Raw genomic sequence first — 24513 nt, forward strand, 5'->3', positions numbered from 1 at the left:
CTGAGTAGCTGGGATTACAGGCACGCGCCACCATGCCCAGCTAATGTTTTGTATTTTTAGTAGAGACGGGGTTTCACCATGTTGACCAGGATGGTCTCGATCTCTTGACCTCATGATCCACCCGCCTCGGCCTCCCAAAGTGCTGGGATTACAGGCTTGAGCCACCGCGCCCGGCCTTTTTTTTTTTTTTTTTTTTTTTTGAGACGGAGTTTCGCTCTTGTTACCCAGGCTGGAGTGCAATGGCGCGATCTCGGCTCACCGCAACCTCCGCCTCCTGGGTTCAGGCAATTCTTCTGCCTCAGCCTCCTGAGTAGCTGGGATTACAGGCACGCGCCACCATGCCCAGCTAATGTTTTGCATTTTTAGTAGAGACGGGGTTTCATCACGTTGACCAGGATGGTCTCGATCTGTTGACCTCGTGATCCACCCACCTCGGCCTCCCAAAGTGCTGGGATTACAGGCGTGAGCCACCGCGCCCGGCAATTATTTTATGTCTTTATTGAGCACCTACTCTTTGCACAGGAGGATGCTAAACCCTGAAGGGAGTGAAATATGCTGATATCTTTACTTCAATTGAGATGTGCAACAGATATAGCCACCACTGCCTGCTGCCACCCAAGTGTGTTTTCAGGTCTTTCTTGGTGTTACTAGCCCTGAGGGCCAAGTATCTCACCTTGTGTTTTGGGGATCCTTTAAGAGTCCTCGTTATTTAAAACGGTGCGGCTCTCTGGAGCAGCTCAGATGAGACCTTGCAAAACCTCAAGAGATAAATGATGCTACTTCTTCAGGATGATCAGCTGTGAGAAGTCAGTCTACTGTCAATAAGTAGAGTGACCATTTACATTTCAAGGACATTCCTGGGCAAACCTGAATGTGTGGTCGCCTCTGTCAATAGACAAGAACAGTAAGGATGTGGCCCCAGGGCACGGCTGACCTGAAGCACTTCCAGGTGGAAACTGCAGGGCCCCGCCTGGCTTCTGACCCAGGTGACGGTCGCGTTGGTAACAGGTAGTCTGTTTAAGCTGATTCTTTTCTGTTCACATGGCCTTTTTAAGTTCCATGCTCTCATCTCAGCACCCTCATGCTCTTTCAGGATCTGTTTAAGGTCTTGTCCCTTCAACCTTCCTTCTTCCCTGGCTTAGGTAAATCTAGTTTTTTGAGACAGAGAAGCCTGGACATCTCTTTATTCTCTTTTCAATCTATTATTACAGTGAAAAACCCTGTAGTTTGCTTTTTTCCTGGCCTTCTGTTTTGATTGCTAAAAGCCTTTTGAAACCAGCCTCTTGTAATCCAAAAAGTTTGGGCTTTTACATTTGTTGTGTGGGCATCAAGAGCCTATTTTGAAAGTGAAAACTGTAATTTTTTTTTTCCCCCCTGCATTTTTCTAGTGTTCCTAATGGCAATGTGGACATCACAGCATGAGTATCAATCACATATAAGGAAGTATGCACAAAGAAAATTACAGAGGTTAATAATTCAGCACATTATCTTGAATGAGACTAATGCTTTTGATGGGACACATAGAACGATTACATGTCATACATTGCTTATGTGTTTTCTTACTTAATCCTCACAATAATCCTATGACGTAAGTGCTGTTGCTATCTCTATTTTGCAGCTAGGGGAATTCAGGATTCAGTCTTACAACTGGAGAAAATAGGCAGCATGGCATAGTGAAAACAAACTTTGTCCTGAATTCCAGCGTCAGTTCTGCCTTAGACTTCATTTTTCTCATGTCTACAATGAGGAAGTTGATTTTAAATTACCTTCAAACTCTAAAATTATTATTATTATTATTATTTTTTGAGAAGGAGTTTCGCTCTTGTTACCCAGGCTGGAGTGCAATGGCGCGATCTCGGCTCACCGCAACCTCCGCCTCCTGGGTTCAGGCCATTCTCCTGCCTCAGCCTCCTGAGTAGCTGGGATTACAGGCACGTGCCACCATGCCCAGCTAATTTTTTTTTGTATCTTTAGTAGAGACGGGGTTTCACCATGTTGACCAGGATGGTCTCGATCTCTTGACCTCGTGATCCACCCGCCTCAGCCTCCCAAAGTGCTGGGATTACAGGCTTGAGCCACCGTGCCCGGCTTTTTTTTTTTTTTTTTTTTTTTTGAGACGGAGTTTCGCTCCTGTTACCCAGGCTGGAGTGCAATGGCGCGACCTCGGCTCACTGCAACCTCAGTCTCCTGGGTTCAGGCAATTCTCCTGCCTCAGCCTCCTGAGTAGCTGGGATTACAGGCACGCGCCACCATGCCCAGCTAATTTTTTGTATTTTTAGTCGAGACGGGGTTTCACCATGTTGACCAGAATGGTCTCGATCTCTTGACCTTGTGATCCACCCGCCTCGGCCTCCCAAAGTGCTGGCATTACAGGCTTGAGCCACAGCGCCCGGCTCAAACTCTAAAATTATAAATAGAGGTCAACAATCCTTATCTCAAACCCTCATGGCCAGCTGTTTGTTGGAATTCAGAAATTTTCAGATTTGTGAAAGGCAATGTGGTTTGAATACTGTGTGTTATTAACTACAGCAGGATTTGGGGCAGCACCTTATAATCAGTGAGACAGAATCAGTGATAACACTATTTTTTTATAGTGAGAAAAATAAAGATTTTTGAAAACCTCTTAATAGTTCAGGCCATACAATACTGCCAAATTAGTTTGCTTAAACCTATAAAAAGCTTTTGCTTTTTAGAACTCACTGGATTTTATTATTGTGGATAAGCGGTTGTGGAAACTGGACCAGTGAAAGGATTGGGGTAATCATCAGTGATGCAGAATACTTTTTTTCTGTTATTATTAATAATTCTGGATTCATAGAATTGATGTGTGGAGTAAAAGAGATGCTGCATGGGAAGTGTTTATCACTTGAAAAAAATTAAGTTCTCAGTAATAAGACTAGAAAGTAATCGTAATATGCCTATGGCTGAGCTTTGTACTTGGGTTTGTTTGCAGGGACATATATAATCATTGAAGATAAAGATGGTGCACAGCCTCATTAGCTTGTTCAGGAAAGGTCGATCTAGTGCATTTAGTCATGATTCTCAAGCGAAGTCAAGTCTTGCAAAGGGAGATACAAAGGAAGTAATAGTAATCAACCGGGATTCAATTCTCATGGACTTAAGTTCCAGCTCTCAAATGGTTCGAGATGCTGGAATGAAAGGGGATAACATTAAGAACTCCAAGAGCCTCCATTACAGTAGACTCCAATAGGATAAGTGAAAGTGACAACAATGATAAAGCAGATGTGTCACACCTCCCAAAAGAATAATAAGCTGAATACAGCCTGGAGAAAGCCCCAACTTTTTCCACTGACATTAGCTCCATAGGTTCAGTGCTTTGAAAGGTGACTAATGGTATCCAACACTGATATACCAGGTAATTTAATTTGCTTAGGGCAGTCACTGTCTTCAAAAAGTAAATATATGCATAAAAGTTGGGTTCTTGAAGCCTTACAAATTTCATATTTATTTTTATATATAATGTTTACATATTAAGTGATAAAGTTGACACACAAACCTCATATTTAACCTTTAATAGGGTCCTTAAATTTAAAAAGGTATATATGACTCTTTTAAAAGATAAAGAGGAAAGAAAATACATGTATGCATCCCTCTTCACTCCATGTTATTTCAGTATGGCCAGTCACACACTTAAAAAACTATCTCTGTAGGCCGGGTGCCATGGCTCATGCCTGTAATCCCAGTACTTTGGGAGACTGAGGCAGGCAGATTACAAGGTCAAGAGATCAAGATGATCCTGGCCAACACAGTGAAACCCAGTCTCTACTAAAAATACAAAAAAATTAGCCAGGCGTGGTGGCATGCACCTGTGGTCCCAGCTACTTGGGAGGCTGAGGTGGAAGAATCACTTAAACCTAGAAGGTGGAGGTTACAGTGAGCCAAGACTGTGCCACTGCACTCCAGCCTGGTGACAGAGCAAGAATGTCTCAAAAAAAAAAAAAAAAAAAAAAAAAAATCATCTCAGTGAAGCAAGCACATACACTAGAAAAAACAGCAATTATTAAATAATGACGACAAGTCAGGGGTAATTTACTGAACATTATCATGGACAGAAGTGCTGAGGGTTAGCAGATGCTAGAGGAGAGTCAGCCATCTCTGCCAAAGCTCAGAGGAAAAGGAGATGCAGATGGAGAGTACATTAAAGGTGGGGTCAGAGAGCAGAGAAAGCGTGGTGAGATGAGTGAAGGCATCAGCACATGGGAAGATTGCTTTTCAAAGTCACCAAATCCAGGCATCACAGATGTTCTGTTCTTACACAGATTACAGCAACCATGTTGGAGCTTTAAATGACAGAAAATGTTGGGATGTTGCTACGATCTTTAATATGAAAATGTTTGTGATATATGGTAGTTAAGGCACAGTTATGCTTTGGCTAATTATGTTACAAAATTAATGGGCTATAGCTATATATTCTCTGATTATTTGGCTCTGTTGATGAAAGTAGCAGTCATAGAGTAAAATGTATGACCTGATTTTTTTAAGGTAACCTTATGTTTACATAAAATATTTCTTTTTTTTTTTTTAACTTTTATTTTAGGTTCAGGGGTATATGTGTGTGTTTGCTGTACAGCAAATTGCATTTCATGAGGGTTTGATATACAGATTATTTCACCTCTCAGGTAATAAGCTTAGTGCTTGATTGGTAGTTTTTCCGTTCTTATCCTCTTCCCTCTCTTTACCCTCAAGTAGGCCCTGATGCCTATTGCTTCCTTCTTTGCATCCATAAGTACTCAATGTTTAGGTCCCCCTTATCAGTGAGATTTGGTAATTGGTTCTTTGTTGCTATGCTTGTTCTCTTAGGATAAAAGCCTCCAGCTTTATCCATGCTGCTGCAAAGGACATGATCTAATGTTTTATGGCCGTGAAGTATTCCATGATGTATTTACACCACATATTACTTATCCAGTCTACTGTTGACGAGCATTTAGGTTGATTCCATCCATGTCTTTGCTACTATGAATAGTGCTGTGATGAACATATGGTGGGATGTGTCTTTATGGCAGAACAATTTATATTCTTTTGGTTACATATTCTGTAATGAGATGGTTGGACCGATTGATAATTCTGCTTTAGTTTTTTGAGAAATCGCCAAACTGCTTTCCACAATGACTGGACTAATTTGCATTCCCACCAACAGTGTCTAAGTGTTCCCTCTCCGCTACAAGCTTGCCAGCATGTTATTTTTGACCTTTTAATAATAGCCCTGACTGGGTGAGATAGTATCTCACCGTGGATTTCATTTGCAGTTCTCTAATGATTAGCAATATTGAGCATTTTTTCATATGCTTGTGGGCCATATATGAAAAGCGTTTTTTGAAAAGTGTCTGTTCAAGTTCTTTGTCCATTTTTTAATAGGGTTGAATGGTTTTGCTTGCTGATTTAAGTTCTTTGTAGATTCTGGATATTTTACCTTAGTTGAATGCATAGTTTGCAAATATTTTCTCTCATTCTGTAGGTTGTCTGTTCACTCTGTTGTTAGTTGCTTTTGCTGTGCAGAAGTTCTTTAGTTTTAAGTCCATTTGTCCACTTACAGTTTTGTTGCAGTTTCTTTTGGTATCTTCGTCATGAAATCTTTGCCAGATCCTACGTCTAGAATGGTATTTCCTAGGGTATCTTCCAGGTTTTTTTTTTTTTTTTTTTTTTTGAGACGGAGTTTCACTCTTGTTACGCAGGCTGGAGTGCAATGGCACGATCTCGGCTCACCGCAACCTCCGCCTCCTGGGTTCAGGCAAATCTCCTGCCTCAGCCTCCTGAGTAGCTGGGATTACAGGCACGCGCCACCATGCCCAGCTAATTTTTTTTTTGTATTTTTAGTAGAGATGGGGTTTCACCATGTTGACCAGGATGGTCTCGATCTCTTGACCTTGTGATCCACCCGCCTCGGCCTCCCAAAGTGCTGGGATTACAGGCTTGAGCCACCGCACCTGGCCCCTCAGGGTTTTTTTAGTTTTAGATTTTACACTTAAGTCTTGAATCTGCCTTGAGTTGACTTTGTACCTGGTGTAAGGAAGGGGCCCAGTTTCAATCTTCTGCATATGGCTAGTCAGTTATCCCAGCATCATTAAACTATGCTACAAGTAGGTTTGTAGTATAGTTTAAAGTCAGGTAACGTGATTCCTCCAGCTTTTTCTCTTTGCATAAGATTACCTTGGCTATTTCATTTTTGGTGCCGTATGAATTTTAAAATAGTTTCCTCTAATTCTGTCAAGAATATCACTGATTGTTCGATAGGAACAGCGTTGAATCTGTAAATTGCTTTGGGCAGTATGGCCATTTTAACAATATTAATTCTTTGTTTCTATGATGTTTCCTTTATTTTTGTTTGACTGAGTTAGTTTGGGGAGCCAGTTTTTGAGCTCTGAGATTCTTTCTTCAGCTTGGCCTATTCTGCTGTTAATAATTGTGATTGCATGTTGAAATTCCTGTGGTGTGTTTTTCAGCTCTGTCAAGTCACTTTGGTTATTTTCTTTTAATTGTCATTCTGTCTTGAAGTTCCTGTATTGTTTTATTGTAAACCTTAGAGTCCTTGGGGTGGGATTCAGTTTTCTCCTGAGTCTCAATGATCTTCCTTCCTATCCATATTCTGAGTTTTGTTGCTGTCATTTCAGTAATTTCGGCCTGGTTGAGAACCCTTGCTGCGGAACTAGTGTGGTTATTTGGAAGAAAGAAGCCAGTCTGGCTTTCCGAGTGGCCAGAGATCCTGCATTGATTCTTTCTCATCTGTGTGGGTTGATGTTCCCTCAACTGTGGTGTAATTTGAGTACAGTCAGTTGATTTCTTTCCTGGATGTTTGCAGAGGACCAAGTGTTTGTTCTGGGTCATTATTTGTGGCTGAATGCATGTCTCTGGGTTCACAGGGGGGTTATATTAGCAAAGTGTTTTTGGTGTTGAAGGTTTGGGCTTCAGCAGTACATGGTGCTTAAGCATAATAGCCAGTAGTTAGGCTCTTGCTCAGCCACATGGCTCCTCTGTATTTCCTCATGATTGCAGCTGTGCTCCCTCTCAGTGCTCGGAAACTGTGGGCTCCTCTCTCATTGAGTGCTGGCTGCAGATCTCAGCTTGGCACTCCTGGGCTGCTCACCATAGCCTCGGAGCAAGCTCAGGCTTTATGTTCCTTCTGCAGCTTAGAGGCAGCAGGGGAAGGGAACTTGGTGGTGGCTGTGGCAGGGCGCTGTTCACTGGTCTCTTGGAACTCCACCCCAGAGAAATGCAGAGCCACTACCAATCGGTGCAATCAGCCCAGGGTTAGGTGTTTGTATTGTGAACCCAAGCCAAGAACCTGCGTGGTGATGAGCAGGGGTAGCAGGGGCTGTGGCAGGGACAAACTGGCTACTTCTCCTTAGGGTGGCTGCAGCTTGCTGGAGGTATAGTTAAAGCACTCAGAGTCTTTGCTGCTTCCCTAGTCCAAGGGCAGCAAGGGCAGCAAGGGCAGCAAGGGCAGCACCATTGCAGCAGCTGTGGCAGAGGGGCTTTCGATTGCCTCTGGAGCTCCACCTTAGAGAAATGCAAAGCTGCTGCCACTGGGAACGTTCAGCCAGGGGATGGGGCCACTTCACTGCTGGTCTGAGCTGGGGGTCCCTGCTTGGTGAAGAGCCGGCCCTGATTCTGAAGCGTCATAGATCACAGATGATCTGCAGACTGACCAGGCGGCAAAGACAGACTATATTTCTAGGGACTTGAGTTTCTCAGAAACAAAAGAGGAAGGAACTGCTTTTATTTTGATTGAATTTACATTAACATCAATCTTTTTTAAACACATTGCCTTCTACTGTCACCAACAGAAATACGGAGAAAGAAAAAGGAATTGCATGGTCTCAGAAGCATACTGCTTAAAGGGAGTTTATTTACCAACATGGGAAATGAGAAAATATTAGCAGAGAGGGCACAATGAGTCTTTCTCCTTCCTGTTGCTCCACCTACGGTGGGAGACCTCAACATGATCTTTCTTCTTCTTTCACAATTCTCTTTCTCTCCCGAAATATTATGTGCAGCACCAAAGCTCTGAGAGTGTAGACAACAGTGGAGTGGGTCAAGGGGACTGCCCTTCCTGAAATTTTTAATGGTAGAGAACAGATGTGCTAGAAAATCTGGGAGTTTTGACACACCAATTAGTTCTCAGAGGAAACATTCTGAGACTCTCGGCTTATGACATGGCAATCCTGTATGAATGTGGTGACTTTTATTTTAGATGGTCAATTCCCTTTACTCTGTTCAATGGCCAAAAACTGAAGCCTTAGTTTCACTCAACTTCTTGGAAGATGGCTGTCATTGTTCACAAAGAGGACAGGAGGGTAATCCAAACAGTTTCACTTCGATTGCTTAACAACTGTTAGAGTAAATGTATCATCACTTCTAAGAAAAAAAAATTTCTAAGAATATTGAGATAGTTGACTGAGTCGTGCTGTCTTCGGAGGTGAAGATGAACACATCTTTAGTTACGCAAATAAGGCAAGAATGCCAGTTACCCAATGGCTGTGAGAACAGTGAGCCAGCACTGGTAATTTAAGGGATGCCCTTTCAGAATGTGATCTTTACATTAGTGAATCATTCCAGTGCTCTTTGATTCTAGGAAAAGGTGGTTCAGGATATGTGCCTAAATGATCAATGCATTATGAATAATAAAGAGTGTAGGCAATATTCCTTTTTTTCTTGTTTAAACCCTGAGTCAGCTGTTCTAATTAGGTAAGTGGTCTTGAACTTACTATATGACTACATCTTTTTCTTTCCTTGAGGGTTTTGAATCAGGTCGTAGGTTTAGCAGTTATATTTTACTTGAATTTCTCACAAACTTTGAGCAGACACTAGTTGTCTGAGGCACTGCTTCCTCTTTCACATATTGAGAAATGCCTAAACACCTGTGATATTCTTGTCCAGAGACCACATCCACTTTCACAACACTATGTTGAAGAGGATTCTTGAAAAATTATTCTAAAGTCAGACATGCTTAGAATTGGGAACAAAAATATGTACTTGGTTTGATTTATAAATTATGTCATAAGGACACAAAGTAGTGATTTAGAGAACTGATGTAGGTTATCAAGATGAATTCCTCTCAGGAAAAGTTTGCATTATATTTTAGGCTCTGGAGCGAAATAGTTGAAATATCAGAAGGGTTATTTTGAAATAACTGGATAAAATAGCGGAAGTGGAAAACATGCATTCAGGGGCTCTTTAGATGAGAGAAATCCCAGGAATTCAGTTCCTCAAGGACAAATTACACACAGAGAGAAAGAGAGAGAGAGAGAGAGAGAGAGAGAGAGAGAGAGAGAGAGAGAGAAATTGATAGGTGGGTATATGGATGGATGAATGGATAAATTCATGGATTTTAAGAATATAATACATGTTCTAAGTAGAAAAAAAAATAACATTTTTCAAATGTCTGGGACACTGTGCCAACCATTGTGTCTTACATTATTTCTAGTCATTAAAGTCACTCAGTGAGTTGTGAAGTTTTATTAATATTTTACATAAAATTCCTCCAGAGTCTTAGAGATGTGAAGTGATTTACGTGAGACAACACAGCTCGTGTGAGGCAGAATTTAAATTTGAATTAGACGTATCTGGCTCTAAAGCCCAGTTTCTTTCAAGTATGTCATGCATCACGGTTTTGGTATTTTGTTGAATGAAGAATAATTTTCGCTGAATTTTTTGTGTTTTGTTTAATAGCTCACAATTTATGTCCAGCCGGAGCAAAAGCACACAGCAGAATATGCCGCAAACATAACTAAAAGTGTGTTTGATTATTTTGAAAAATACTTCGGTATGAATTATTCTCTTCCTAAATTAGGTGAGAATCATTTTAAAAATTGTCTTATTTTTAATATTATCTTTGTTAATATTTTCTAAGTTAATTCATTTCTTCTAATTATGTCACCATTAGTTAACAGTCATCCTTAAGTCCTTTTATTTTATGCCTACAATATCTTGGGCTCAAGTAAGTCACCTGCCTCAGCCTCCAAAACTGCTAGGATTACAGGCATGAGCAACCATGCCTGGCCTGTACTCTGTTCTTATCTGATAAATATATAGTCTTGTGTTTCCAACTAAAGATGAAAGTATGTGCACAAAATTGCAGAGCTTGGTAGTGATAGAGCCACAAAAAGCAACCTAGATCAGTTGATTTCAAAATCAGTATCCATCCCAGTACTTGTTCTGCCTCCCTATCATCAATGAGTTAAAAAAATAATAGGGATAGATGATATTTTAAGAGTCCCATGTGCTTTGAGTCTTTCCATTGTTGTACAAAGCCAATTCTAGATTCCCTAGCAGTTTAATGAAATACTGGTGCTCTTGCAATATTTTTCTAATACAGAGGGAGACATGCATTATTTTTAAAGTTAAAGTGGGGCTACAACCAAAATGTTGGTCATATGACATTTCATTTTTTTTTTTTTTTTTTTTTCTGAGACGGAGTTCGCTCTTGTTACCCAGGTTGGAGTGCAATGGTGCGATCTCGGCTCACCGCAACCTCTGCCTCCTGGGTTCAGGCAATTCTCCTGCCTGAGCCTCCTCAGTAGCTGGAACTACAGGCACATACCACCATGCCCAGCTAATTTTTGTATTTTTAGTAGAGACGGGGTTTCACCATGTTGACCAGGATGGTCTCGATCTCTTGACCTTGTGATCCACCTGCCTCAGCCTCCCAAAGTGCTGGGATTACAGGCTTGAGCCACCGTGCCCGGCCGTATATGACATTTCTATCAACAGCAGAAATGCTTTATTAATAAGCTTGAGAGTTACTAGCAATGACTTTAAATATAAAACCCATATAGATGTTTGTAGGGATGAAATGAAGGCAGTAAGAAAACAAATTAACCAACAGTTGGCCTTCCTGTTTCTGTTTCTGCCTTTAATAAATTATCAGTGCAAACAAGGGGAATGCCAAATTCTCTGCATGGGAATGGCTATGGCTCTGCACGAGCTTGTAGATGCTGCATATCTCTTCAATGGATACAGTTCCTTTTTTTGATTGCTTAACAAATGTTAGTGAAGGAGCTAGAAAAAGAAAAAAGTTTTCATCAGAATCAGAATATTGGGCCAGGTGTGGTGGCTCATGCTTGTAATCCCAAAATTTTGGGAGGCCGAGGTGGGCAGATCACTTGAGCCCAGAGGCTCGAGACCAGGCAACATGACGAAACCCTGTCGCTACAAAAAATAAAAAAATTAGCCAAGTGTTTTTGCACAAACTTGTAATCTCAGCTACTCAGGAGGCTGAGGTGGGAGGATCGCTTGACCCCAGGAGGCTGAGGTTGCAGTGTGCCATGATTGTGTCACTGCAGTCTGGGTGGCAGAAGGAGACCTTATCTCAATTTTTTAAAAATCAGAATAATATTTAATGAAATATTATGCAAATGAACTTAATGATCTTTTGCCTTTGATCTCAGCTGTAACACCCCGCATAACTGGAGAAGTGGGAATCTCACAAATTTATTGCTGTCTTCTCCTCTGTTTCTCCTTCTCCCCAACTCCTTTATCCTGTTTTATGTGCATTTTCAACCTCTCAGAATTAATTATGTCTTAGACTCCTTAGAAGTGACTTCTGTATTTATTAGACTCCAAAGAGTTAAATGTACAAGAGTTAATTATAAGGCCAATGCTGACCCAAAAAAATGAGATTGCAAAAAATTCCTTTTGTTCAAGGATTACATGCAGTCTGCACTCCACCATATTATGAAAAATATTGGCCCTTGGGCGAGATACTTCTCTACCTTTTAAATGACAGTCTTGTGATAAAATAACCAAACGTAAAATGAAGATAGCATGAAGAGGAAACTACGAGTGCAATCTTTTTTTTTTTTTTTTTTGAGACGGAGTTTCGCTCTTGTTACCCAGGCTGGAGTGTAATGGCGCGATCTTGGCTCACCGCAACCTCCGCCTCCTGGGTTCAGGCAATTCTCCTGCCTCAGCCTCCTGAGTAGCTGGGATTACAGGCACGCACCACCATGCCCAGCTAAACGAGTGCAATCTTGACCTCTATTTAAGACACATCCCTCTTCATTCTTTTATAAAAAGCATTAAGAATATTTATTTTAACAAAAAAGAAAGGGCCCTCTCTTATACGTTAAGTAAAAAATCAATTTATTTTCATTTCTATGCCTCATTTAAATTATACATAATAATAAAGAAATTACATTTCATTTACAGTTCATTAACTGGGGAAACTGTATTTTGGCCACTAATCAACTGAGCATTTTCTGTCTTGGGATTTAACATACACCTGATCAACACTGCCTCCTTCTGTCAGATATTATATGTAAGATCACAGAAACTCCTATCCAACATTTTAAAACTGGAAGGGAATTTAGAGAGAATATAGTCAACTCCATGTTTCTCCAACTGATTTAATGCATATAAGCAATGGTAAGCTATTAGATTGGTAAGGAATCAAGTTGACATTAATTTTTATAGAATTAGAGAAAAATGGAGTTTTATATTCTCGAATATTCTGTATCTTTGGATGGAAATCTGTACACTTAGGAGCTCGAAACTTCTAAATACTAATTTGAAAACTTCATTCTCTTTTTCCTCACAGCTTATCCCCTAAAACAGATATAGCTAATAAAAATGAAATACAGAAACAAAAGACATAAAATTATAGCAGCATTGCCATTAGTGTTTTTCTTTAAAACCGAAACAAAACTTTCATATCTGGAGCCAACAGGAATGCTCCCTGGCAATTTTGAGTGCATTAGAACAGAAATGTTTGCACACATGATTACAATTTTCTTTAAGAAATTTTTTTTTTTTTTTAAATTCATCCAAATAGCTTAATTTGTTAAGAAATGCTATGAACAATGGAAAGAATGTATTTCTCACGGGACTCTTTCTTTTCCTACAGATAAAATAGCTATTCCAGATTTCGGCACTGGTGCTATGGAGAACTGGGGACTCATCACTTACAGAGAAACGAACCTGCTTTATGACCCTGAGGAATCAGCCTCATCAAACCAACAGAGGGTGGCCGCTGTGGTTGCCCATGAACTTGTGCATCAGGTATCGAATCTTAGCACTGAATCAGCTTGTTTTTTCAAAGAGGCTTGAGACCACAGGAATAATTCAAATTATTTATAACTTAGCAAATAAAAAATAGCCAACTCAGAAAAACTTGCGTGAAAATCTTTCTTAGTACTAATAAACATTTAGTCATAAAGAGATTTTGAAACATTGTTTTGCCTTTAGGAAATACACATGAGAATAAATTTATATATCCCCAGTAATAACTAAATAAGGGCAAAAAATTAAGGAAAATTTAATATCACTTAATCAGAATAAAGCAGGAAATAAATGTTAAGTACAATGCCTGCCACTTCTGTCACAGTGACAATATTAGCAAGGACAAATAAATGTTTTGACATTTTCTAGGCCTAGCTACCATAACCATAAGAATGTAATTACCTCTTTATTGCTTATAATTTCAGTGGTTTGGAAATATTGTGACCATGGACTGGTGGGAAGACTTGTGGCTAAATGAAGGATTTGCTTCATTCTTTGAGTTTCTGGGAGTAAACCATGCAGAAACAGACTGGCAAATGGTGAGCCCTCAGCATATAAACTCCAAATCTCTTTTCCTCATGCAAAGCAGATGGAAGCCTGTGAATTATGATAACCGTCCTGAGTCAGGTGGCAAGTACAGTGGTGAACTGGGAATTCCACTGTGAGGATAGGGTGAGGCCAGCTGACTTCCACTGACTACACCTTGCTTAGAGCCTTTGCCCAGTCCCTAGAAGGGTAGCTGATCATCAAAATTTGGGGATATCCTTGATAGAGTCACTGAAAAGCACATTATCAACGCAGAAAAAAAAAAAAATAGGTGGCATAGAAAATGTTAACTCTGTGTTCAAGAAAGTATCTATAGTACTAACCCTTTGAAAAAAATGTCAGAGTCTCATTTGTGAATGACTTACCTTTTTTCAGAGAGATTGCAGAAATAGTGTGATGAAGAGACAACATAAACTTAGTAGTTAGATTCAAGTTCAAGTCCTAAACACATCATTTCTTAGATGCATGACAGGAAATATAATCTTGAGCAAGTTACATCATAACTCAGAGTCCATTTTCTCCTCTGTGAAATAGAACGTTATTCTCTATCCTATAAGCTTAAAAGCTCCCAAATGTGCATGTAATGACTATTAACGTGCAGTGTGTCCCTCAGACGCCTGGAATAGAAACTTTTATGAACCCTAATTTTTTTTCCCCCCAGGAAAGCTAGGTATTCGTGGGAGTATTCTTATCTGATTGCATATATGAATGTGCAAATATGTGGATGTGTCTAATTACAAGAGGTTTTGTACTATGCAAAATACTGCCCTCTACTGGACAGAATAAAAACATTAAATACTTGAAGCCCTTAACAGTTTCCCTAGCCTACTTTACAAAGTGAAAAAGCGAATTTACAACAATTAATTCTTTAAAGATTTTATCTACATCTGGGTTTCTTCCACTATGGAACGATTGACATTTTGGACTGGATAATTCTTTTTTGTGGGGGACTGTCCTATGCATTATAGGATAGTTAGCATCCCCAACTCCTATTAACTAAATGCCAGTAATCTGCAAGCATCCGCTGTGACAAAAAATGTCTCCACATATTTCCAGATGTCCCGTGGGTAACAAAATTCTCCTCCCATTGAAAGCCACTCATTTACATGGAAAATTGCTGATTTTATAATTTACTGAAAATAAGCTGTATAAATGGAAAATTATGTCATCCTTTATTTTCTCCCTTAAAGTAAACTGAAACCCTTATACCAAACTGATATAAGAAATTATAACATTTTAATATTGTCTAATATTCCAAGTTCAGTGTTTTAAAAGCAGTGGCTAAATTCCAGAAGAATTTGCTGTACACTTCTTAAATGAAATTTAATCACATGGTTCAACACAATTAATTCATTCCTTCATCTATTAATTTATTCCTTTTTTTTTTTTTTTTTGAGTTGAAGTCTTGTTCTATTATCCAGGCTGGAGTGAGATCTTGGGTCAATGCAACCTCGCAACCTCCACCTCCTGGGTTCAAGCAGTTGTCCTGCCTCCTCCTGAGTAGCTGGGACTACAAGCCCTTGCCACCACTCCTGGCTAATTTTTATATTTTTAGTAGAAATGAGGTTTCTCCATGTTGACCAGGCTGATCTAGAACTCCTGACCTCAAGTGATCTGTCCTCCTTGGCCTCCCAAAATGCTAGGATTATAGGTGTGAGCCACCGCACCCAGCCCATTCAGTCATTCTTCATTCATCAAACATTATGGAGGACCCCAAAACAAATAACGAATAAAACACATTTCTTCCTCTTAAGGAGTTCTCAATTTAAGCACTTGTATATAGAAGGGTCAGATAAATAAAGATATTTTATAAGTGAGCTCAGTAAATACTACAATCACGGACCCTCCTTTCAATGGTGAAAAATCAGAAGGCCTGGAAAATAATATAACTTTCCAACATCACAGAGATAGCTAGTAGCAAAATCCAAAATCACACACACAGTTGGTATAGTCAACTTTCCTGAAACTGAGAAAAAGATTCTTTCTACTCACCATACCTAAACTTCCTAAGTCAACAAAAATCAAAATCTAAGTCAACAAAAATCAAAATCCAAGTCAAAATTATCTTGATTGGCAGTCGTCATTTAACGGTAGTACCTTTCCTGTTATAAATGCAATCTGCAGAATTGGAAAATGTAAGCTAATATAGCATACTCCTCTTTTGGAAATATTTTTAATTAAGTAGAGCCAATGAAATTTTTTAATTTTTTAAATTTACCAGAGTTAGATTTCAGACACTTAGTGCTTAAGAATCCAAATAACTATAGCAGCTCATGGGTTAGGTTCTCATTCTGTGCCAGCTACTATGCCAAGTACTAACCATAAATTTTATCATTGAATCCTGTGCACAGTTCCAAAAAGTAGAGACCATCATTACTTCTATTTAATGGGCAAGAAAACTTGCTAAAACTTACATATCTAGAATGTAGAAAGACTGAGCTTTGAACCAGGAAGTATGACAATACTGCTAGGATTGTCAACCACTCTATTCCTAACAAAGCCTAAGAGGGAAGCGAGAGGTGATTAGAACTGAAGGATAAGCTAATATTTTCTTTCTTTAATGATGAATCAACCAAATTTCAATAACAAGTTGATATTAAAAAAAAAAAAAACTGAACATCAATATTTGGCAAAATGACATGCTGCCTTACTTAATTCTCAGACCAAATCTGTGGGGTGATGTCGTCATCCCCATTGCACAGGTATAGAAATGGAGCTTGAAAAGTTTGGCACATGTCCAAAGTCACACAGAAGTAGCAGAAGCAGAATTCACAGAAGTTGATGTCTTCTTGGCCTGTCATCTGGGGAAAAATTAAAAGGAGATATAAGTAGAAGGAGATGAAATCAGTATAGATCAATCAGTGCAAAATATGATTAATTTGAGGACCTAATGTTTAAGTAATTTGACTCATGTTTATTTTCCTCTGATTTTTCTTATATACAGTATTTTAACGTATGAACTAGTATAAAGGAAATATTGTGTTTCTTTGGCTCATTCTGTCATTTCAGCGTGACCAAATGTTACTTGAAGATGTATTACCTGTACAAGAGGATGATTCTTTGATGTCTTCACATCCAATTGTTGTCACTGTGACAACCCCTGCTGAAATAACATCTGTTTTTGATGGAATATCCTACAGCAAGGTGGGGGAAATAGAGCATTGTTTTGAACGTCTTCCTGTTTGGTGACTTTTCTTTTAGTAGGTGCCTAAGAAAGGTAAGAATGACCACACTGTGCCAGTGGAGCTTCGGAAAAACAGTGTAGAACTTATTCTGAGTGCTGAATATTCGATAGTTTATGCTTTTTGGTGGAATTTAGTGCTGGTCTTGTCACAGGATTTTAAAAGAGATTTTTGAGAATTTCTCTTTACACATTTGTTTATAATTGTTTTCATTCTGATAGTTGAATATTTAGACTTTAAGCATCACATTTCAAATTGTTTGATTTTTTAAAAGACAATAAATCATTTTCTTCTATGTGGTCAACAAGAATTGCCACATATGTGCACAGCCTTTCTAGTATAACCTTTTAGTGCTTGCAACAAACATTTACATCCCACTCAGAAGGAAATATTTGTATTCCTTTTTAGAAGATGTAAAGATGACTTTGTTAGCATATTGTAGGTGAGGCTTTTTTCTCCATTAACATTTTATGAAAAGTTGCTGAAAATCTATAACTCCAAGATTTATGTGACACATTCTGTCCAATATTTCATACAGTCTCTCCTTCAAATATATCCCATATCTGTATGTAACATAATTTAAACTTTCATTTTAGTCATTTTCTACCTCAGCTTCTCATGGTTTCCCACTACACTGAGGTGCTTAAAGCTACTGCAAGCGAATACATTTTGTTATCCTGAGTGATACCTAAAGTTTTATTTGAGTCAAAAATATTATAACTATTAAAATGAATACTTGAGTGAAAACAACTTCCATGTATTAGTATTTGAAATTTGTAGCATCGTATTTTTTGACCTTCCTTCTCATATGATTCCCATAGTGTATGTTCATGCTTCTTGAATTCATTTTTTCTTTTACATTATGATTCTTTTTATATTTATATTAAAATGAAAATTTCAAGTCCACTTATAGCCTATTCTAATTATTCACATGGGAAAAATGTAAATTTATTGAATCATTTTTCCCCTTAGTCTTAGATACTTCTCGGGCTGAAGATATTATATCCAAGATACACAAATGTTTCTAGGACTTTAGCTTTCTAAATAGGTACAAAATTAATTTATAATGCTTAATAATTTACAGTAAATTATTTACTAACAAGTGGGGGGCAGTGTTTTCTTCATTCAGTTACTTGAAAATTGATTTAAAATATTATAAATTATGCATTTCAGTACTAATCTTATAACACATTAAAAAAAAGTACAGAGCCAAGGTCATCATTCTTCAGATGAAAGAAAAGCAAATAAGACCACTTTGAAGAGATTGTATGCCTAAACGATGTATCCATGTATATTAAGCTATTTGATTAGATAATTCCTTGTCTATGCACTTCCTTCTGCTAAAGCTAATTCTTATTTTCAAGTATGAAAACATGTTTAATAAGTTGACAGAATTTTACCCTGAAGCTACTTTCCTCATTCATCAAAGAACCTGGTTTTTTAGACTATTTCTCTTTCATTAAGAAAGCCCCATCTGCTGGTTTATTTGGGGAAGTGCAATAATTATTTGAATCTGAAGTCCCTGAAATGATGGCCGTTTTAGAAATTTCTCTTTACCTTTTAGTTATTTTTGAAGCATAGATACAAAGGCTGTGCTAAGTGGATTTTCATCCTAAAATCACAGAGCCATATAATTTGGTGGAATCATTTTGAGGAACTAATCTCACAAATATGATCATGAAACACTAGTTGCAATAGTAGTAATTGATAGTTGTTCCGTACATGGCCTTTATTAGTTTCATTTGTCATTTTTTCCCCATTGTAGGGAGCTTCCATTTTGAGAATGCTTGAAGACTGGATACAACCAGAGAATTTTCAAAAAGGATGTCAGGTATGATTTATTACTTTTAGTGATACCAAAAGTAAACTACACTGATACATGGCTGGTGAATCCTAAAATATGGATAATTTCCATTTTAATCCCTTTAGTCAGGCATAGATAATATAGCAAAAGATAAAAAGGTGATTTTACATCCAATTGAGTACCTACATGGTATCTGTAATGATCATTTAGCAGAAGTCTTATGGAGAAGTTGAAACAGATTACTTAGTTATTTTTGATACTCCTTACGTGTGCATTAGTCAGCTTGGGCTGCCATAAGGAAATACCATAGACTGGATGGCTTAAAGGACAGAAATGCAGTTTCTCACAGTTATGGAGGCTGGAAAGTCCAAGGTTCTGATCAATTTAGTTTCTGGTGAAGGCTCTCTTCCTGGCTTGCAGCTGGCTGACTTCTCACTGTGTGCTCACATAGGAGAAAAAGAAAGAAAGAGAGAGAGAGAGAGAGAGAAAGAGAGAGAGAGAGAGACAGCACAGCACACTCTGGTGTCTCTTTACTGGTTCCATCATAAAGGTACCAGCCTCATGATCTCATCTAAATGTGATACCTCCCAAAGGCTTCGTTTCTAAATACTATCATATTGGGGGTTAGGGCTTATATGGATTTTAGGGAATGCAATTATTTCCATAGCAACACGATATAAACATTAAAATCTATCTATAAAGGTCATCCTTATACTGAGTATAAGACTTTTCCCTTGTTACTAGATTAGAAAACATCAACATTGATATGCTTATTACAATGGAGTCAATGAATAAAGAGGCATACTTCCTTTTGGTAACAGAAATGACAATAAACTTTCTGAAGCATTTCACACATCCCACTTAAGCATATTACTCCAAGAGATGTTTCTGTTTCATTTTCGTTCTTCTCACAGACATGGCAGTTGTCCCAGGTTTGTTTTTATATTTAATTTTATTGAAGTAGCTGCAATGTGTCCTATAACTTCCCTCTCTGCAGGTTGACCCCATTCCAGCCTAGAAGTGAAGTTCTCTTCCTACTCTTTCCCTTCCACCTCCATCCTGCCTACTGTGATGACCTAGGTAGTCAGGCGGAGCAGTGCTGATGGTCTCCATCCCAGAGAGCAGAAAACAGGTCAGAGAAATGCCCCCTGCTGGCTGCCACGGAAAGTACTTCTTCTGGACGTGATTCCTCGGGAGTTCACCATTCCCATAGATGTCACTCCCACCTAGCCTTCTTATGTGGCACTTAACCCTCTCTACACTACTCTAAAAGAAAACGGCCCCCTTCTATCCAATAGTAAAACATCTAGGTGATTATTACAGTGAGAAATATTTGGGAAGTATATTAGTATATTTTAACCCTTTGTCTATTAGTAAAATATTTTGTAGAGATATTAGGTGTGAAGAGAAAATCTATATGCTTGTGCTTATGCATACATGAGAACATCTTGTAACTTTTCCATAGGCTTCAAACTTCAATTTTATCCTGTCTTCTCTCATTGTAAGCATTATTATTATTAAGACAGAATCTTGCTTTGTTGCCCAGGCTGGAGTGCAGTGGCATGATCTTGGCTCAGTGCAACCTCTGGCTACTGGGTTCAAGCGATTCTCATGTCTCAGTCTTCCAAGTAGCTGAGATAACAGACACCACCATGCCCAGTTAATTTTTGTATTTTTAGTAGAGGTGGGGTGTCGCCATGTTGCCCAGGCTGGTCTTGAACTCATGAGCTCAAGCAATCCACTCGCCTCGGCCTCCCAAAGTGCTGGGATTTACAGACATGAGCCACTGCACCCAGCCCATTGCAAGCATCTTTAATCAGGAATTCTGTGTTCTATATCTTTGCCTATACTGCAGGGCCTAGTTTCATTACACATATTAAGTCATCCTGAAAATGTTCATTAAACAAATAAATGAGAGAATAGTCTATAATAAATTATACAGAACATAGAAATAAAGAGAATTAATTTACAAAAATTAAGTTAAAATTTGATTTGTGCAGTTTGGTTCTAAATTAAATGGTAATTAATAAATAACATACTTTTCGCATCTTTGGAGCTGACTTCAAATTAAATAATCTTTCATATTAACTTTTATATGAAAGTACCAAAAGAGTCTTTCAAAGTGAATAGTTATCCTAATAATTCAATAAAACTGTTACATTTCCTTTAACCCAGTATCCATGTTATAATTTTTTAAAAACCAGTTTCGTCTAAAACTAGTAATTCTCAAGTTAAAAGTCTTCTTTCACCCTAACTATGATCACAGATGGTGCTAAAAACTGAACTGGGAAGAATTGATATTAATATTTCATACCATTATAGTGCTATGGAATGAATTTACACAAAAATACCCAAACATTCTTTTCCTTCAATCTTCGAACACTAGCTAATATCTGAAAGTAGTATATAATCGATATAGGCCACATCCAATAAACCTTTCAGTTGCAAATACTAACTTTCTGCCCGAAGTGACGCTCTCTTAGCTAACCTGGTGTGGCACTAAATCTGGAAGTAGCCAGTTGTCTATTCTCTTTCATGCTCATCACCTTGCCCCAGACCCAACCTCACACAGCAAAATAGGTGCAGGATGGGGGAAATAAGAGCAAAATTATCAACTGGAAAATCTTTAAGGGTATACTTGTTTATAAGAGATATAATAGAAAAAGGGTCATTCATAACAATATGTGGTCATGAAATAGAAACTGAGAAATACATCCTTCCTTTCTTTTTCTTCTAGTACCAGTGATATTGTTGATAAGATAGGAATGGCTCAGCTGGAAAACATCTTGTCCCTTCCTGGGACACAAGTAGCCGAAACATTGTTCCTTTCCTTTTGTGCTCACTGACTCCAACTGATGATGAACTATGACCTAAGTCTTCATGTAATTTTGACTTGAATAACTACATGATTATTCAAGGTGAAGAGGGAAGTATCTTCATATAGAATTAGTGCTTCAGAAGCACTAATCTAGACAATATAAAATTAGTACCTCTTAATATGCTGATTACATAAATGTCCATTCAGCCTCTGGTTCATGAGAAGCAAGAGACTGCAATTTCAAAAACAGTAACAATAACAACAGTGATGAAAACCACACACACTGACCCAGGATTCAGAATTCTCCTCATTGTAATCTCAGGCAAATCTCTCTACCTCTGAAGGGACCCAGGTAGTTAGGGGGAGCAGTTCCCTTCATCTCAAAATGTGGGAGCTCTATGAAATAGTATTTGAAGTCCCTTCTAGTTCCATAATTACATGTTCCTAAGCTCAAGACATTGTGAGTACTCAAACTTCCCTAAATTAATTTTAAAAGATCCTATTCAATAGAAATTGCCATTAAAATATAGCTATGGTTATAATTATTACTATACCAAGTATTCAATTTTTATTACTTAAAAAATATTAGACATTTGATGTACAAAATATTCAATTATTTTGTTAAGATATGATGAATGATTCGTGCAATTCTCTGTAATGAATACCCAAAAATGATAGTTTGCTGCTTCTCTGCTTCCTTTGCCTGCCCTCTGGTGGTAGTGCCAAGAAGTGAATTAACCAAAAGAACCAATATGGAGGCAGCATTCTAAAGTGGCTTCACCCCTCTTCCAGGCTTCTTGGAGTCCTACTAATACTGTTTTACCTCTATGCCTGAAAAGAAGAGGAATTTAGAAGATAACATGATCTAGGTACAGCACCCGCTGAAAATTATAGCAACTCAGAGTGAAAACGATATGTGCAAAGTTAACATTAAGAACACTGAAGATGGTTCCATTTCTATCAAAGACCTCCACTTTCATTCAGGACAATTCTAGAAAGCAACAGAGGAGTCATACAGCAGGAACTTTGGAAAGTTTACTGGCAAACCCCAAGTGGTTCCCAGTTACGGGATTAAAAGACTGGGATTTTTTTTTCTGGGGATAAATCACACTGTATTTAAAAACTCATATATAGAAAGAGGTTTTGTAAAGAAAATTGCCAAAGGGGAGAGGCTTCAATCTAGAAGACTTGTACTTTAAAATATTTGAAGAGTGAAGACTTACATCTTACAGTGAATAAGGTTCTCAATTCATCCACCACCACCATCATCATTATTATTATTCAAAAGGTTGTATACTTACTTCCTTAGAGCAGAGGTCAGCAGGCTACTGTCTGCAGGTCAAATTTAGCCCACCATCTCTCTCTATATTTTTAAGACCTATAGACTAAATATGGTTTCCATATTGTTAAATAGTCAAAAAATCAAAAGAAGAAGAATATTTTATGATACATAAACATTATATGGAATTCGAATATCAATGAGACAGCCATGCTCATTCATGTACATTCTGTCTATGGCTGGTTTTGTGCACTGGAGGTAGAATTGAGTGGTAGGGGTCTGGTTCATCTTGTGAAAGTATGAGAAAAGCAAACATTGACTTCTAACATACTTATCTTTTACACACAGATGTACTTGGAAAAATACGAATTCAAGAATGCAAAAACTGCTGATTTTTGGGCAGCACTAGAAGAGGTAAGCAAGAGTATATATCACCAAATAGTTCTTTGTCTGATTTACAAACGGCTTACCAATTATTTTCTAATCTTACTATTCTATTCTTTTATTTTCTTGTACTTGTTAATTAATTAATCTCCATTTCATTTCGAATCTTAGGCAAGTGGGCTACCAGTGAAAGAGGTAATGGACACCTGGACCAGACAGATGGGTTATCCTGTGCTTAATGTGAATGGTGTTAAGAATATTACACAGAAACGCTTTCTGTTGGATTCAAGAGCGAACCCTTCTCAGCCTCCTTCAGATCTGGGGTAAGGCTCTATAATGCGTTTGAAAAAAAAAAAAAAAAAAAAGCAGAAATTTGGCAGAAATACTGGTCTTTCGTTTGTATCCTGTTCATGAGTACATGATGGATGAGTGATACATAAGTATGAAGGCACACTGCCGTTAGGGTAACAAGGGATTCAGAAATAGCCGAGTGATCTCCAGGTTTGAAATGGTGGGCAGAGCGCACACATCCATGTCCTGCTCTTCACAGATGCTGAAGAGAGGAATGGAAGTACTGAAAGAAACAAACCTACAAGAGTAAATAATATAAAGGGGAGGGGGAGTGTGCGTCACAGAATTCTGGAAGAAGAAAAGCAGAAGCAGAAATACAGACTGAGGAAAACACAACGAGATTATAATAAGGGAACTTCCCAATCCCTAGACGGATTGTAGGTTCAGTGTCAACATGAAGACTGAAGCGAAAAGAGTGAGAAGTGAGGCTGAAAACAGGGCACTGAACTGAAAGTCTAGACTCAGGACAATTGTGCCAGGTGCACCACCCCGCACGCCTACTTCCTCTCTGTCCCTACCATTTCTTTCTCTGTACGGCTCTCAGAAATCTGGCAATGACCCCAGGCAAAAATACAGTGGGCTTGTTTCCCAAAGAAATTGACTAGAACCGTAGAGGAGAGCTAAGGATTTCCATTTGGTTGAGACTCCCAGAGTAAAGCGTTCCTCATTATGGCCTTTGGAGGATGGGTGAGCTAGAGCTGACAGTACCCCTCATACATACGCAGAGCTCCCAGTCAGACCTTCTGCACAGCAGAGAAACCAATTTCAAAAATACAACTCCGTTTAGCCCGGGCAACATAGCAAGACTCCGTCTCTACAAAAACATTTTTAAAAGGCACTGGAGTATGGTAGTTCATGCATGTAGTCCTAGCTAGTCAGGAGACTGAGGTATGAAGATGACCTGAGTCATCTCAAGTCAGGAGTTTGAGGCTGCAGTGAGCCATGATCGCACCACCGCACTCCAGCCTAGGTGGCAGAGCAAGAGCTCATCCCTAAAAATAATAAAATAGAATAAAATAAATAAATTATATATATGTGTGTGTATATATGTATGTGTGTATATATGTGTGTGTATATATATACATATATACACATATGTGTTTGTGTATATATATGCACACACATATATACACAT

General features: G+C 38.5%; 1 protein-coding gene across 1 annotated transcript in view; it reads left to right on the forward strand.

The window, feature by feature from the left end:
- Positions 1-24513, forward strand: part of ENPEP (glutamyl aminopeptidase) — a 91307-nt gene that overhangs the window by 24198 nt on the left and 42596 nt on the right. The window contains exons 4-10 of the mRNA XM_003929456.4: positions 9688-9808; positions 12860-13014; positions 13440-13553; positions 16570-16704; positions 18508-18573; positions 22992-23057; positions 23199-23350. Of these exons, the coding sequence (XP_003929505.1) occupies positions 9688-9808; positions 12860-13014; positions 13440-13553; positions 16570-16704; positions 18508-18573; positions 22992-23057; positions 23199-23350 (809 nt within the window). The remainder of the gene's footprint in view (positions 1-9687; positions 9809-12859; positions 13015-13439; positions 13554-16569; positions 16705-18507; positions 18574-22991; positions 23058-23198; positions 23351-24513) is intronic.

This window comes from Saimiri boliviensis, chromosome 3 (assembly GCF_048565385.1).
Source record: "Saimiri boliviensis isolate mSaiBol1 chromosome 3, mSaiBol1.pri, whole genome shotgun sequence".
NCBI lineage: Eukaryota > Metazoa > Chordata > Mammalia > Primates > Cebidae > Saimiri > Saimiri boliviensis.